Source organism: Dendropsophus ebraccatus, chromosome 2 (assembly GCF_027789765.1).
Source record: "Dendropsophus ebraccatus isolate aDenEbr1 chromosome 2, aDenEbr1.pat, whole genome shotgun sequence".
Lineage (NCBI taxonomy): Eukaryota > Metazoa > Chordata > Amphibia > Anura > Hylidae > Dendropsophus > Dendropsophus ebraccatus.
The window spans coordinates 210079877-210094841 of record NC_091455.1 but is presented as its reverse complement, the minus strand read 5'-3'; the positions used below and the strand labels follow the sequence as shown (position 1 = coordinate 210094841).

Sequence of the window (14965 nt, the reverse complement as noted above, 5' to 3'; positions counted from 1 at the left end):
AGCTGGTTAAGCCAATCAGAGCTCAGCAACCTGAGTAATGTGATAAAGGGAGGCTGGCCTAACAGAGCTTAGACCCACCTCCCTCTTGATGATGTCATTGTCACAAAATGGCTGCCACAGAGCAGCCTGGGGTCAACAGTCATTAGGTAAGAGTGAGTTTACTTTACTTCCTGGTGGGGGGTTGAGGGGAGGAAAGATAGGGAAGGGGGGCAGATAGGTGATTGAAGCTTATTACAAAATTATATAACTTTGTAATGTGTTTAAATTACTGGGAAAAAGCTTTTAGATGGAGTACCCCTTTAAGATCAGACTATTGTCTAGACAGGATCCAATTGTATCAACCGCTCAGCTGTGAGAAGTAATAACTTAGGCCGCCAGGTCATCAGCCCCTGACTGTAATCACTGGTGCTTCCATTGACTGACAGCAAGCAGAGATCTTGACAATGGTGACAAATTGAAACAAAAAGCGGAAAGTTGTGGAGCCTTTCAATATATAAGGATTTCATTTAGATAAAAACAACAGAAAAGCAGTGATCATGTGACTGTGAAATGACGACTCTTCACCTCGTCTGGCAGAAAAATATACAGAACAAAGGGTTTATTTGCTGAGGTTGCAGACATGCTGAGTGTGGAGAGGGTTAATACTTCATCCTGCAAAGTGACAAATTAAGAAAACAAATGTCTGGATGAAAATTTGCCTGTACACCCCCAATGGTGCACGCAGGCCCCTCCTCTGTATACAGATACATCAGGAGTAGGGAACTTTGGCTTTGCAGATATTGCTAAAACTTTGGCTGTCCGGGCATGATGGGAGTTGTAGTTTTGCAATAGCTGGAGAGTCAAGGTTCCCTAACCCTGAGATGCATCATATGAGAGCGGGTTTTACTTCCTCCACAAGGAATCCAAGCTCTCCTTAGTTATAGTTATATCGGCACATAGGAAAGCTGGGTGACAGCCAACCGGACCGGCAGTGAGAATCAGGGACACAAGCTTGGTTATCAGTATTATAGGAAAGCAGGGTGAGAACGCTTTATGTTGATCATATTGCTTGCCATTCTCATATTCTGGAAAGCTTGGTGACTACCAGTGAGGTCAACATTAAGGCCAGTTCACACTGAGTAAATTCCGCCGCTTTTACTCCGTGTGAACTGGCCCTTACAGTTCTTACCCTGCTTTCCGAGAATACTGAATGGCAATGCTGCTTATAGTAGTATCACCCTACTGGTATTTTGGAAAGCTGTGGGGTGATCAGTATGGGGAACATTATAGTTCCGATTCATGTTGCTACACTGCTTTCCTAGGATACTGAATGGCAATGCTGCTTAGTATCACAAATACCTGGTCAAGTCACCCAACTTTTCAAGATATGAGAATAGCAAAGGTGTTTAGTTATTGGCGATACATTCTCACTACTATAAACAGCATTAACATTCAATATTCTAGGAAAGCAGGGTGAGAACTGTAATGTTTACCATACAAACAAACTTTTCAAAAGCTTTAAATCAGGGAAGGAGAACTTTCGGCCCTCCAGCTGTTGCAAAACTACAATTCCCATCATGCCTTGACAGCCAAAGCTTTAGCATGATGATAATTGTAGTTGTGCAACAGCTGGAGGGCCGAAGGTTCCCCATTATAGATGAGAGAACCAAGTTCGTGTTCGAGTTAATCAAATGCCGAACGATCGGGTTTGGATCATCAGTGGCTGCAGAACTTGGATAAAGCTCTAAGGTTGTCTGGAAAACATGGATACAGCCAATGACTATATCCATGATTTCCACATAGCCTTAGGGCTTTATCCAACTTCAGCAGCCACCGCTAATCAAATGCCAAAAGTTCGGGTTCGGATCGACTCGAGCATGCTCCAGGTTCGCTCATCTCTATTCCCCATACCTGCCTTAAATGAACGGCATTAACACAACTAAATGATGGCAGGTGTTAAGATGTTTTCGTGCGGTTCAACAAATGGGCTCATCTTTACTTACCTATCCATACTCCCCTGATGTCGGTGTCCCCTGCAGCTGCCAAAATCCTGGCTGCACAGGCTGTCATTCATGTGACAAGAGTGATGGCCAATCACTGGCCACGGCGCTGTCCTGTCTCAGTCAGTGATTGGCTGAAGGCGGCTGAAGACACCGGAGACCTGGAGGACAACATTTCCCCTATTGTGCAGACAGGTGAGAAAGCGATTTTTTGTTTCTTAAATGTGCGGCTGCCATCTTTCTAAACTTGGTGGCACTTGGTTCGGTACCGAAACAAACTTTGGCAAAGTTTGGAATGAATCTCAGTTCAGGAACTTCAGTTTACTAATCTCTACTGACTACCACCCAGCTTTCCAAGATACAAGTACAGTGATACATACTTACTACCATAAGCAGAGTTGCCATTCAGTATTGAAGAAAAACCAGGGTGACAACATGTCCGTTAACTGTAATGTTGACCATACTGATAGTCGCCCAGCTCTCCAAGGTTTGTGTACAACAAACACGCCAAGGTACGTGCTGATACTGACTAACTGGGCGGATTAGTCATTCGGTTTTCTAGGAAAGCTTGGGTGACAATACGCATGAGAACTAGGTCTACCATAATGGCCGTCACCCAACTTTCCAAGATATGAGAATGGCAAAGTTGCTGATACATCCTCTATCTTCCTCCATTGCTGCAATACTACAACCTCCAACTAAAGCATCAGGGCATCATGGGAGTTGTAGTTTTAAAATAGCTGCAGATTCACTGATCTCGGTGGACTGGTCATTTAGTTTAGTGGTGACCATACTGGTTGTCACCCTGCTTTCCCAGATCAACGTTACAAAAGAGGACAACAAGCATTGCTCTTTAACTATAGCCCCCATAGATCTGAAAGCAGTGCATGCTGGGTAGATCATCCCCCAATGAATTCTCCTGCCCAAATAAGTTACTCAGAACAGACAAATCCCATTCATCCAAATAAACAAAAAAAAGCATCCAGTATCGGAGCCGAGCATGTTGGGTGGAAACGCCATGACTGTGATTATGACCAGTAGAAAAATAGCTTCCAAATATTTCCCTTTAAAAGTCCAGCAGATGTTTTGGCAAACAAGGCGACCGTGGGAGGGACGTCGCTGCCTCGTCCATAGGTTCTAGAAGATCAGTAGTGGCACGTGTGCTGCTCCCTCCTCTCACCCATCGCTGTGGACAGTGACGCGGCCTCCTCTTAGGCATTAAGAAGTTCATGTTCCTTATCGGTTTTCCCCACAGCGTCAGGGTTGGATAAAGGATCAAGGTCGGCAAAGAGGTTGTACCAGCTGGAGAGATCTTTTGTGCTTTTTGTCGCATCTAGGATAAAAACAATAATAAAAAAACATAATAAACATCACCGGAACATGTCCTATATGTTACATTAAAGGGGAACTCTAAGATGAAATAACTTGTCCCCTATACAGCACACAGGAGCATGGATGAGCAGAGGGGGGATGCAGGCGGTGATCTTACCTTTCACTGGGCTCCTGTTGGTATTCTGGTTAAGGTTAGAGAGTGGGGATGGGAGACAGGAGGGTGATGGTGAAGGTGAGGGTGATGATGATGAGAATAAGGCCCCACTGTTAGCTGTCCAGTCTGGAATACAGGGACATCGGAATGACAATCATGGATGAACACAAATTTGGGAGTAAACACATGGATTTGTCAATGTAATCAGGAAATCATTTCAATTGGTTTAATTATCAACCAATCAGAAGAGTCCCTGAAATATCTGGTCTCTCCCGTCACTCAGTCACTTAAAGTTTCAGTATAATTGTGCTCAACTACACCCTATTAATTAAGTGTTGATTTCCCCTCTAAGAGGTCTTTACAAACCGTGTAATAAAGCTGGGAAGCTGCTAAATTCCTGGTCCAGCAACTGGGAAGGAAGGAAACCCGAGGAGGATTCGGCTTTCTGTTCAGGTTCTGGAGGTGCTGGGCTTAAAGGCTGAGCGTTGTAGAGGGGCTCCCCGAACACGGCCGTCCACTCAGCGCCGAGGTCCCGGTTATCTAAGGAAGACGCACTGAGGATCTCATTCAGCAGCTGCATCTCATCCTTCTCCAGAGAATCAGCCTCAATGGGATCTGCAAATGGATCCTTGGATGTGGCTGAAAGCAGAAAACAAAGATGTTATAAGGAGACGCCTCCTGTTATCACTACACTGAGAAGTACTGAGACACTTCCCATAATACTGCTCCTATATAAAAGAATATAACTACTATAATACTGCTCCTATATACAGGAATATAACTACTATAATACTGCTCCTATATAAAAGAATAACTACTATAATACTGCTCCTATATACAGGAATATAACTACTATAATACTGCTCCTATATACAAGAATATAACTACTATAATACTGCTCCTATATACAGGAATATAACTACTATAATACTGGTCCTATATACAGGAATATAACTATTATAATACTGCCCCCTATATACAGGAATATAACTACTAGAATACTGCTCCTATATACAGGAATATAACTACTAGAATACTGCTCCTATATACAAGAATATAACTACTATATTGCGGTTCAGGGAAGAAACAGAGTGCTGCACCTCACACCTATGGCTGATACTAGTGCCGCTAGGCTAAATAAAAAACACATCAGAATTTTGTGTATGAATTGATCAAGCCATACTGCCCCATGTACCTCGTGCCGGTATCTGATACACATGGGTCCCTACACCAAGTCCACACCGTGCCAGTCAGTGGCCACCAACCCCGCAGGCGTGCACAGTCAGGGAACGGGGGCCATGGGACGGCCCTGCGACCCCCATGCCACAGGACCAGGACTACTATAATACTGCTCCTATATACAGGAATATAACTACTATAATACTGCTCCTATATACAGGAATATAACTACTATAATACTGCTCCTATATACAGGAATATAACTACTATAATACTGCCCCCTATATACAGGAATATAACTACTATAATACTGCCCCCTATATACAGGAATATAACTACTATAATACTGCTCCTATATACAAGAATATAACTACTATAATACTGCTCCTATATACAAGAATATAACTACTATAATACTGCTCCTATATACAAGAATATAACTACTATAATACTGCTCCTATGTACAAGAATATAACTACTATAATACTGCTCCTATATACAGGAATATAACTACTATAATACTGCTCCTATATACAGGAATATAACTACTATAATACTGCTCCTATATACGGAATATAACTACTATAATACTGCTATATACAAGAATATAACTACTATAATACTGCCCCTATATACAGGAATATAACTACTATAATACTGCTCCTATATACAAGAATATATATGGCCAGTAGCCATACTACAGTGATGAGTACAACCTTCTCTATCTATAGAATGAGGACCTAGTGTGTGTAATGTTGCAGGGTTATGAGCGGTTACACATGGTCGGGGATCACAGGGACACTACTCACCACTTTCCTCAAAGATAAACGTCTCCTCCGCCTTCAGATCTAACAAATCATCCAATGTACCTGGAAAATGAAAAGCACCATCACAAAGCTGTAACAATGCGGCAACCCTATAGACATCCACACATCTGGCCGCGTCTCCTCCTTACCATCAAAGGTGGGGGTGCTCCCTTTATCCAGCTCAGCTTCAAAGACAACATGAAAGAAAAGAACAAATGATCAAACAGGTTTTACACATAGACAAGATAATGGCTAAATCTTCACATGTAACAATATACCATCATAACAACAATACAAATAAATAACATTCCCATTTATATATAAGGACCTGGTGTCAGAAAGTTATACAGATGTGTCAATTACTTCTATCTGAAAAATCTCCAGTCTTCCAGTACTTATCAGCTGCTGTAAGTCCTGCAGGAAGTGGTGTAGTCTTTCCAGTCTGACACAGTGCTCTCTGCTGCCACCTCTGTCTATGTCAGGAACTGTCCAGAGCAGGAGAGGTTTTCTATGGGGATTTGCTGCTGCTCTGGACAGTTCCTGACATGGACAGAGGTGGCAGCAGGGAGCACTGTGTCAGACTGGAGAGAATACACCAGTTTCTGCAGGACATACAGCAGTTGATAAGTACTAGAAGACTGGAGATTTTTCAAATAGAAGTGAATTACAAATCTATATAACTTTCTGACACCACCTCATTTCTTTCCCTCATTACTGAATTTGACAAAATAAAAACCTACATCCAATTTAAAAATGAAACTAAAAAAGCAAAGCCTACCTGATGACACCGACTCCGTCTCGTTCTGCTGCTGTTCATCTAAAGAGATCAGTCTACACGGGAGAGAAGATGCGTATTTGTCAGTAACTGTATATGACATAGATGATCCAGCTAGAGACTTTAAAAGGGGTTATCAAGAAATAGAAAAAACAGAGCTACTCTTTGGCAAAAACAGCGCCACCCCTGTTTTTAGGTTGTGTGTGGTATTACAATTCAGCTCTATTCACTTCAATAGAAACTGAGCTGCAAAACCCAAACTGAGGACAAGAGAGGTGCTCTTTCTGGAAAAGAAGCGACGATGTTTTCTTTAAAGCCAAGATAACCCATTTAAGTTGCAAATACCTCCGCCCTTAGAGGACGCAGACGCTAAGCTGAGGTTAGAGAAGTGATAAAAGACAGTAACCATAATGGCTCCTTGTTTTATGTACTGCAGGAAGCACATAGTGCTGGTGTTATGGGAAGCCAGTGACATCTCCCCACTCCTACAGAGGAGACTGTGTGGATCCAAATCACCATCTACATCAATATGTATGTCCTGTCTGGATGTTGTATTGGGCTATCTGGAAGCATGCATGGTCTCTAGGTCAGTAATCTGCAACCCGTGGCTTTGCGGTTGTTGCAAAACTACAACTCCCAGCATTCCCTGCGGCTGACAGGGCATGCTGGAAGTTGTAGTTCTGCAACAGCTGTGGCGCTACAAGTTGGGGAAGCACTGACTAAGGGTCCTATTCCACGAAGTGATAATCGTCTAAATCGTCCCGATTCGTCTGATTATCGCTCCGTGGAATAGAAACAACGATCAGCCGATGATCGTGTCATCGGCTGATCGTTTATTTAGGTTCAAACCTAAAATCATCTCGCAACGACCACGCATCGCTGCGTGGAATAGCGATGCGCGGCGGGCGACCAACGATTTCACAAGCACCATACATTATCTACACATGTTGCAGGGCTTCTCCTGCACTACTTCTTCCTCCCGGTCCCGCGCACAGCAGCAGCTTCAGTGCGGCCTGTCTGAGCTGACAGACTGCTTAGCCAATCACTGGCCAGGACTGCCGCGGGCAGTGATTGGCTGAGCGGTCTGTCAGCTCAGACAGGCCGCACTGAAGCTGCTGCTGTGCACGGGACCGGGAGGAAGAAGTAGTGCAGGAGAAGACCTGCAGCATGCTTAGGTAATGTATGGTGTTAAACAAGGGCTGCAAGGATATCGGTAATGATGTCCATGCAGCCCACGCTAAACGATAATCGGGCCGTGTAATAGGCCCAGTAAACGAACGCCAATCTAGCAGATTGGTGCTCTTTTACATTATTGATCGGGCCCCCATCGGCCCGTGGAATAGGACCCTTAGAGGCATCCAGACAGGATGTACATATTGATGTAGATGGTGATGTGGATCCACACAGGCCCCTCTGTAGCTGACTGATCTCCTTAGGAGCAGGGAGATGTCACCCCATAACACCAGCACTTTGATAGGCCTCAGTAGTGCAGCCTCAGGCTTTTGGGCCTGTAGCCTGAACTTCCCATGTCTCACGGATCAGTTCTGAAATTCTTCCCTCTTTCTCTCTGGCTACTTACTGGTCGTTGTCCGTTCTTTCGGGAGCGGCCTCCTTGGCTTTTGTCTTCTTCTTGGACTGACGACAAAGTTTATCAACCGGATCTTGTAAACTCTAAAGTAAAAAGATAACAAAACAGAAATAAAGAAAAGTTATGATGGGGCGTATATTGTAGTTTGCTGCACTGAGGGGACCCCGAGGGTTGTCTGGGGACACACACGTGACTGCTCTCTCTTGGCTCTCTATAAAAAGGTCTCCTGCTGTTACTTGTAGTTCCACAGCACCCAAGCTGCCTAATCTCCTACAGTGCAATCTGCTGCAGAGCCCACGCTACGCCCACACCTGCGTGGGAAACGGTCTACTAGGGAAATCCTGGTACTGAAAGCTCCGTCCTGATAAATACTAACGTCAACAGAAGAGAATGGGAAAAATGGAGAGCAATTGCTTTTTATAAGCAGAATAAACTCGGCTGAGCCAAAACAAAGCGAGAAGCGGCCAGAACGTTATAACCTGACCCGCCAAACCCTAATCCCCAAAGCGGAGCCTTGGAGGTCATTCTCGCGACTAGATGGTGTCTCGGGGGATCAAATATTCACCAATTATTAAGTCACTGCAAATCTTTTAAAGGGGTACTCCGGCAAAAATCTTTTTCTTTCAAATCAACTGGTTTCAGAAAGTTATACAGATTTGTAATTTACTTCTATTTGAAAATCTCCAGTCTTCCAGTACTTATCAGCTGCTGTATGTCCTGCAGGAAGCGGTGTATTCTTTCCAGTCTGACACAGTGCCCTCTGCTGCCACCTCTGTCCATGTCAGGAACTGTCCAGAGCAGGAGCAAATCCCCATAGAAAACCTCTCCTGCTCTGGACAGTTCCTGACATGGACAGAGGAGGCAACAGAGGGCACTGTGTCAGACTGGAAGGAATACACCACTTCCTGCAGGACATACAGCAGCTGATAAGTAGTGGAAGACTGGAGATTTTTAAATAGAAGTAAATTACAAATCTATATAACTGTCTGAATCCAGTTCACATGAAAGTTAAATATTTTCGCTGGAGTACCCCTTTAAAGGGGTTATAGAGGATAAGAACAAACATAAAAGCAAAAGCAGTGCCCCCCCGTACCCAGGTTGTATGCAATATTAAAACGCAGCTCCATTGTGTTCCTAGTAATGCTCACTCATGTAAACATCTATATATCTATATATATATATACACACACACACACACACACTATATAATATATTATATATATATATATATATATATATATATATATATATATATATATACACACACACACACACATACACACACACACACACACCTACACAATCCAAGTTAAAGGACTGGATGTGCATCTCATTTCTGCAAATGTCACCAAAGCAATGTCCTCGTTTTTGGGAAGCCATACCGCATTGTCCTAGGCCAGGGATGGGGAAGCGTTGGCTGTACAGGCATAATGGGAATTGTAGTTTTGCAACAGCTGGAGGGCCGCATCCCTGTGCTAGGCGATACCACCCATGCATTTGCAAAGGTAAAGGGCCAGTGTGTTGGGGCCTCTGCTATAAGGCCCAGCTCTTCCAGTTATACCCTCATACTATAATATGCCATACAGCACAGCAGAGCTGAACTATACCAGTCTGTGTGCTCTGCGTGGTACCAGAAATATAGGAGGGCACCACCTGTTCTCAGTGATCGCTACAGAGACTTCACTCTCTGGTTTTCCGCAGCGGTGGCAGTGAAATGTATGTGACAACAAAAATAACCATTAAACATACAATGGAACGGGCCTGGAAACTGTCGCATTTCAAAGCAATTGGCCTTCCCCTTGGGACACCCATGCAGCCAAGAACTGATGGAAAGCTCACCTTTAGTGTAGTGAATTCATATGGCTGGTAGCCCTTGAAGCTTTCGTGAATGGCGGCCATTGTGTGGGATGTTTTCTCCCAAAAGTGAAGTAGTGTTGTCTGCCAGAAACAAACACAGAACAGAGAGCGTGAGAGGAATACAGCTTCACATGGAATAATGGCACCTACACCTACCTACAGTATCATCTTCTATATTCTGTTCCCTCTTTTTTTGCTTTGGGTTAGCACTCCTTCCCCAACCAGGTGGTTTTACCATACACACACATATACATACACATATATTACTGCTCCTATATACAGGGATATAACTACTATAATACTGCTCCTATATACAAGAATATAACTACTATAATACTGCCCCCTATATACAAGAATATAACTACTATAATACTGCTCCTATATACAGGAATATAACTACTATAATACTGCCCCTATATACAGGAATATAACTACTATAATCCTGCTCCTATATACAGAAATATAACTACTATAATACTGCCCCTATATACAGAAATATAACTACGATAATACTGCCCCTATATACAGGAATATAACTACTATAATCCTGCTCCTATATACAGAAATATAACTACTATAATACTGCCCCTATATACAGAAATATAACTACTATAATACTGCTCCCTATATACAGGGATATACTACTATAATGCTGCTCCTATATACAGGAATATAACTACTATAATACTGCCCCCTATTTGCTCTTGCAGGGATATGAATAATAAACCATTGTCTTTACCTGATATGTAGTCAGGACATGAGATAACAGGTTACATCTGCTGGCTCTCAGGAGATCGACTTTTTCACATACGTCAGTTTTCAGCCTATCAAAAGCAGACTTGGTGTGACGCACCTGGGCCTGAACCTGAAGGGCAGAGCAGAGAGTCCGTATTATAGAACACGGTCGCCACTTGTGGTTATCGGTAGAGATGAGCGCAGTTGGTGTATGCTTGAGTCCGATCGTTCAGCATCTGGTTATCGGTGAAGAAGTTGGTTGCAGCCCTAGTGAGTCGTGGAAACATGGATACAACCTATGGCTCTATCCACGTTCTCCCAGACTCCCTAGGGCGGCATCCAACTTCTTCAGCCACCAGTAATAATAAGCTCATCTCTAGTTATCAGGGAATGTAAAAAACGTCATCAGGATTTCCTAATGAACATTTATTGTCTGGATTTTACTCTCCATCATCTGACACCTCTGTGCTCCGGCTACGTTTTCCTGGTCTCCATATCAGACTAGGTAGCATGCCGTGCCAACCCAAGACATACATAGACCACTCTCTCTGCAAGCTGCAACAGCCAGATAACGGCTCTCACTGCTCCTTCCCGGTCAGCCTGGATAACCATGACTGGGGTGCAGTAAATGCAATGTGCTGCCCCCTACACTCCAGAGGGATATGGTCTGCATAGCGGGGTCTACAGCCCTGTACACTGACCCAGGAAGTCTCCCTCACCTTCTAAATCATAGCAGAACCACTTCAGGCTGGGGCTTACATCAGGGGACAGGACTGGGGAGGTAATCTCTCCATAGCTGTAACCCCTCTCTCCCCGGACAGAGAGTGCTGCATGTATGTGCCCACATCTGTCCTGCTCATTCCTTCATGCTCCCTGCAGTCTCTGTCAGCCTTTGTGTTTCCAAACCTTTCCATTCTAGCTATCATGTGCCTGCACTTACACTCAGCTATACAAACTGCTGCTATAATCTACCTGCACTTATACCCAGCTATACACACTGCTTCTATAATGTGCCTGCACACACACTCCGCTATGCACACTGCTGCTATAATGTACCTGCACTCACACTCAGCTATACACACTGCTGCTATAATGTGCGTACATTATTGGGTTCTGCAGCTCCATCCTGTATCTACAAGCTGTTGCTGTGTTATCAGGGTTATACAGTTACTATACATTATACACTACATGCTGCTATACTGTACAGTAACTTATATATCACATATCCAGCTGCTGTGTTATCAGGGTTATACAGTTACTATACATTATATACCACATGCTAATTGCTATACTGTACAGTAACTTTTATATCACATATCCAGCTGCTGTTTTACCAGGGTTATACAGTTACTATACATTATATACCACATGCTGATTGCTATACTGTACAGTAACTTATATATCACATATCCAGCTGCTGTGTTATTAGGGTTATGCAGTTACTATACATTATACACCACATGCTGATTGCTATACTGTACAGTAACATATATCACATATCCAGCTGCTGTGTTATCAGGGTTATACAGTTACTATACATTATATACCACATGCTGCTATACTGTACAGTAATGCTATAGTGGCCGGGATAGGCTCTATGGGGGAAAGATTGGGGGCTTGGGTGGACCATTTCCTCCAACCACTAGTGGGCATAACTCCCTCCCACATTAGGGACACTAAACATGTTCTCAACATCGTTAATAATATGGGATGGAACAAAGAATGGAAATTAGGAACATTAGACGTTGTGGCATTGTATCCGTCAATCCCCAAACAAGTTGCCATGTCTTCATTAGAATTTTATTTGACTAAATTCAGCTCATACTCAGCTGTAGAAATTGAGTTTCTGATTATGGCCACGGATTTTTTGCTTAATCACAATTATTTTGTTTTTGATGATGAATTTTTCCTACAAATACAGGGAGTAAGTATGGGAGCTAAATTCTCACCATCTCTCGCCAATATCGTAATGTCGGTTCTGGAACTTAATTATATATTTTCTGAGGACAATCCTTTCTTTGGATCTATACAATGGATAGGAAGGTATATAGACGATTTGGTTGTCATATGGAGAGATGGTGAGAATTGCTTCCATAACTTTGTGGACTACCTTAATGGCAATGAATTTGGGCTCAAGTTCACTGCACATTTTGGCAACAATGAAATTACCTTTCTGGATGTCAGATTAGTGGCTAATGCTAACCAAGGATGTATAGAGGCCCTACCATATAGGAAGGAGTGTGCAGGAAATAGCATTCTCATGGCCACATCTTGTCATCCACCACATGTGGTTAACAACATACCCTATGGTGAATGCCTTAGATTAAAACGTAATTGTAGCAGAGAGGATGTCTACACTTTAGAAATGGAGAAATTACAACTAAGATTTAGAGAAAGAGGATTTAGACAGGAGCTTCTGGATCAGGCAGCATGCAAGATCTCTAGGGTTAATAGAGCAGAATTATTAACCGAACAAACACGCAACAGGGGACAGTATAAACGTAATAAACAGGGCACTAATGACATAGTATTTGTAACATCATACAGTAAACAGTTTTCACAGATTAGAAACATCATTAACAAACATCTGCCACTTTTGTGGCAAGATGAGGTACTACACAGCATGACCAAAAATGGAGTTAGGGTCGTATCCAGAAGAGCCCCGACTCTGGTTATCGATACTATCTCCATCTTTGCACACAGGAGGCAAAGACCAGGAAAAAACATGGTTAGACATTAAAGGATCCTACAAATGTGGACACCAAAGATGTGTGACATGTTCACATGTTGCGGTTTCTAAGGAGATTAAGTCTTGCACTAATGGGAAGGTTTTTAAAATCCACAGCTACATTAATTGTAACACTACATATGTGGTATATGTGGCTATGTGCACACAATGCAACCTGCAGTACGTAGGATACACATCTGCCAGCCTCAAGGCTAGAATACGTAAACATATTTCGGACTGTAGGAATGAGGTGGTAAATGTGTCATCCCTAACTAAACACTTTAGAGAGGCACACGGAGGCAATGTACAATATCTTAGAGTTATGGGCATAGAAAAAATTCACCCATCTAAAAGAGGGGGCTCTCTTAAAAGAAAATTATTTAACAGGGAATCTTTTTGGATTTTTAGGTTGGGGAGTAGATTTCCTGGTGGTCTAAACGCTAGACACGATCTTATTATGACATACTAAAACTTAAAATTGTTTATGTATCATTTCTGTTTATGCCATTGAGATATGTTTAAGAACGGATTTGCTTTAGGTTTCCCAATCCTTTTGGTTTACTTTTTGTACAACTTCTTGTGCTTGTTTTTAAATTCATGTGTTTGTGATTTTTAATTATGTGTCATGTGATGTCTGATACCGCCCATATAAGCTTGTGGGAAAACAGTATATGGTATATTGTGTTGTGAACAAGGCGTGAGATACGCCGAAACGCGTCAACCTACCGCATGTCTATTTCCTATATGTGAAGTTTGCATAAATAAAGAAGGACGTTTTTTACCCGCTGCACTGGTGCTGGACTTTTCCCTTCGCATGTACAGTAACTTATATATCACATATCCAGCTGCTGTGTTATCAGGGTTATACAGTTACTATACATTATACACCACATGCTGATCGCTATACTGCACAGTAACTTATATATCACATTCAGCTGTTCCTAAATGTTTGTTTCATTTGTTTTACGTTATTCAGAATATTAAAAAAAAAATCATTATTTTTGGGACGTGGAACCAATTTTTAGCATTTCAATGGATTTCTTATAGGAAAATTTGCTTTGGTATACAAGAGTGGATTTGGATTACAAGCGCGGTCCCGGAACGAATTATGCTCATAATCCATGTATTACACACACACAAAATACGGATCAAAATGCATTTGTTGTTTTTTTTTAGCGTACACAAAAACACAGTCAAGCACATTTTTGTGTACGTTAGAAGAAACGGATGTGTTTTGATCAGTTTTTTTTTTTTTTACAGTGGAAGTCAATAGAAAAACGGGTCAAAATGAATGCACACAAATCCGTTTTTTCATAGTTTTTAGGCAAAAAAAAAAAAAAAAGGCTGAAAAAATACTGACTGCAAAAACCCCAGCCTTATACTCTTTCAGTGACTTTTTGCACGTTTGTGTATAAAGTCCGTTTTTTCCATCCTTGATCTGCCAAAAACGATGAAAATAAAAAATGGATGTATTTGTGTGCATCCGTTTTGATAAAAAAAAAAAAAAAAAACGGCTCAAAACTCATCCATTTTTTTAGGCGTACACAAAATCCTGCTTAACTATGTTTTTGTGTACATAAACAGACGGATGCGTTTTGATACGTTTCTTTTTTAATCCTGTTTTTATAATGGAAAAACAAATCAAAATAAATGCGCTAAAGTACATCCGTTTTTTGGGAAGAAAAAAAAAAAAAAAGGGATGAAAAAAACTGCAGTGTGAACCCAGCCTAACACAGTCTCCAGTGTCTTTCTGCCAATACTAACAAAGGACCTTAGAGCAATATGATATAGACAGTAATGTCTCTACAAGGATGCCACAAGCCCGGCTCTCT

At 42.2% G+C, this 14965-nt stretch overlaps 1 protein-coding gene across 1 annotated transcript in view; it reads right to left on the bottom strand.

Annotated features, from left to right (window-relative positions):
- Window positions 1-565: 565 nt before the first annotated feature.
- ICA1 (islet cell autoantigen 1) overlaps window positions 566-14965 on the bottom strand; it is a 33192-nt gene continuing 18792 nt past the window's right edge. Inside the window, exons 7-15 of the mRNA XM_069959359.1 lie at window positions 10410-10535; window positions 9653-9751; window positions 7805-7896; window positions 6229-6281; window positions 5600-5635; window positions 5454-5513; window positions 3832-4104; window positions 3469-3591; window positions 566-3312 (exon numbers count right to left, since the gene is read on the bottom strand). Coding sequence (XP_069815460.1) covers window positions 3191-3312; window positions 3469-3591; window positions 3832-4104; window positions 5454-5513; window positions 5600-5635; window positions 6229-6281; window positions 7805-7896; window positions 9653-9751; window positions 10410-10535 — 984 coding nt within the window. The 3' untranslated portion in view covers window positions 566-3190. The remainder of the gene's footprint in view (window positions 3313-3468; window positions 3592-3831; window positions 4105-5453; window positions 5514-5599; window positions 5636-6228; window positions 6282-7804; window positions 7897-9652; window positions 9752-10409; window positions 10536-14965) is intronic.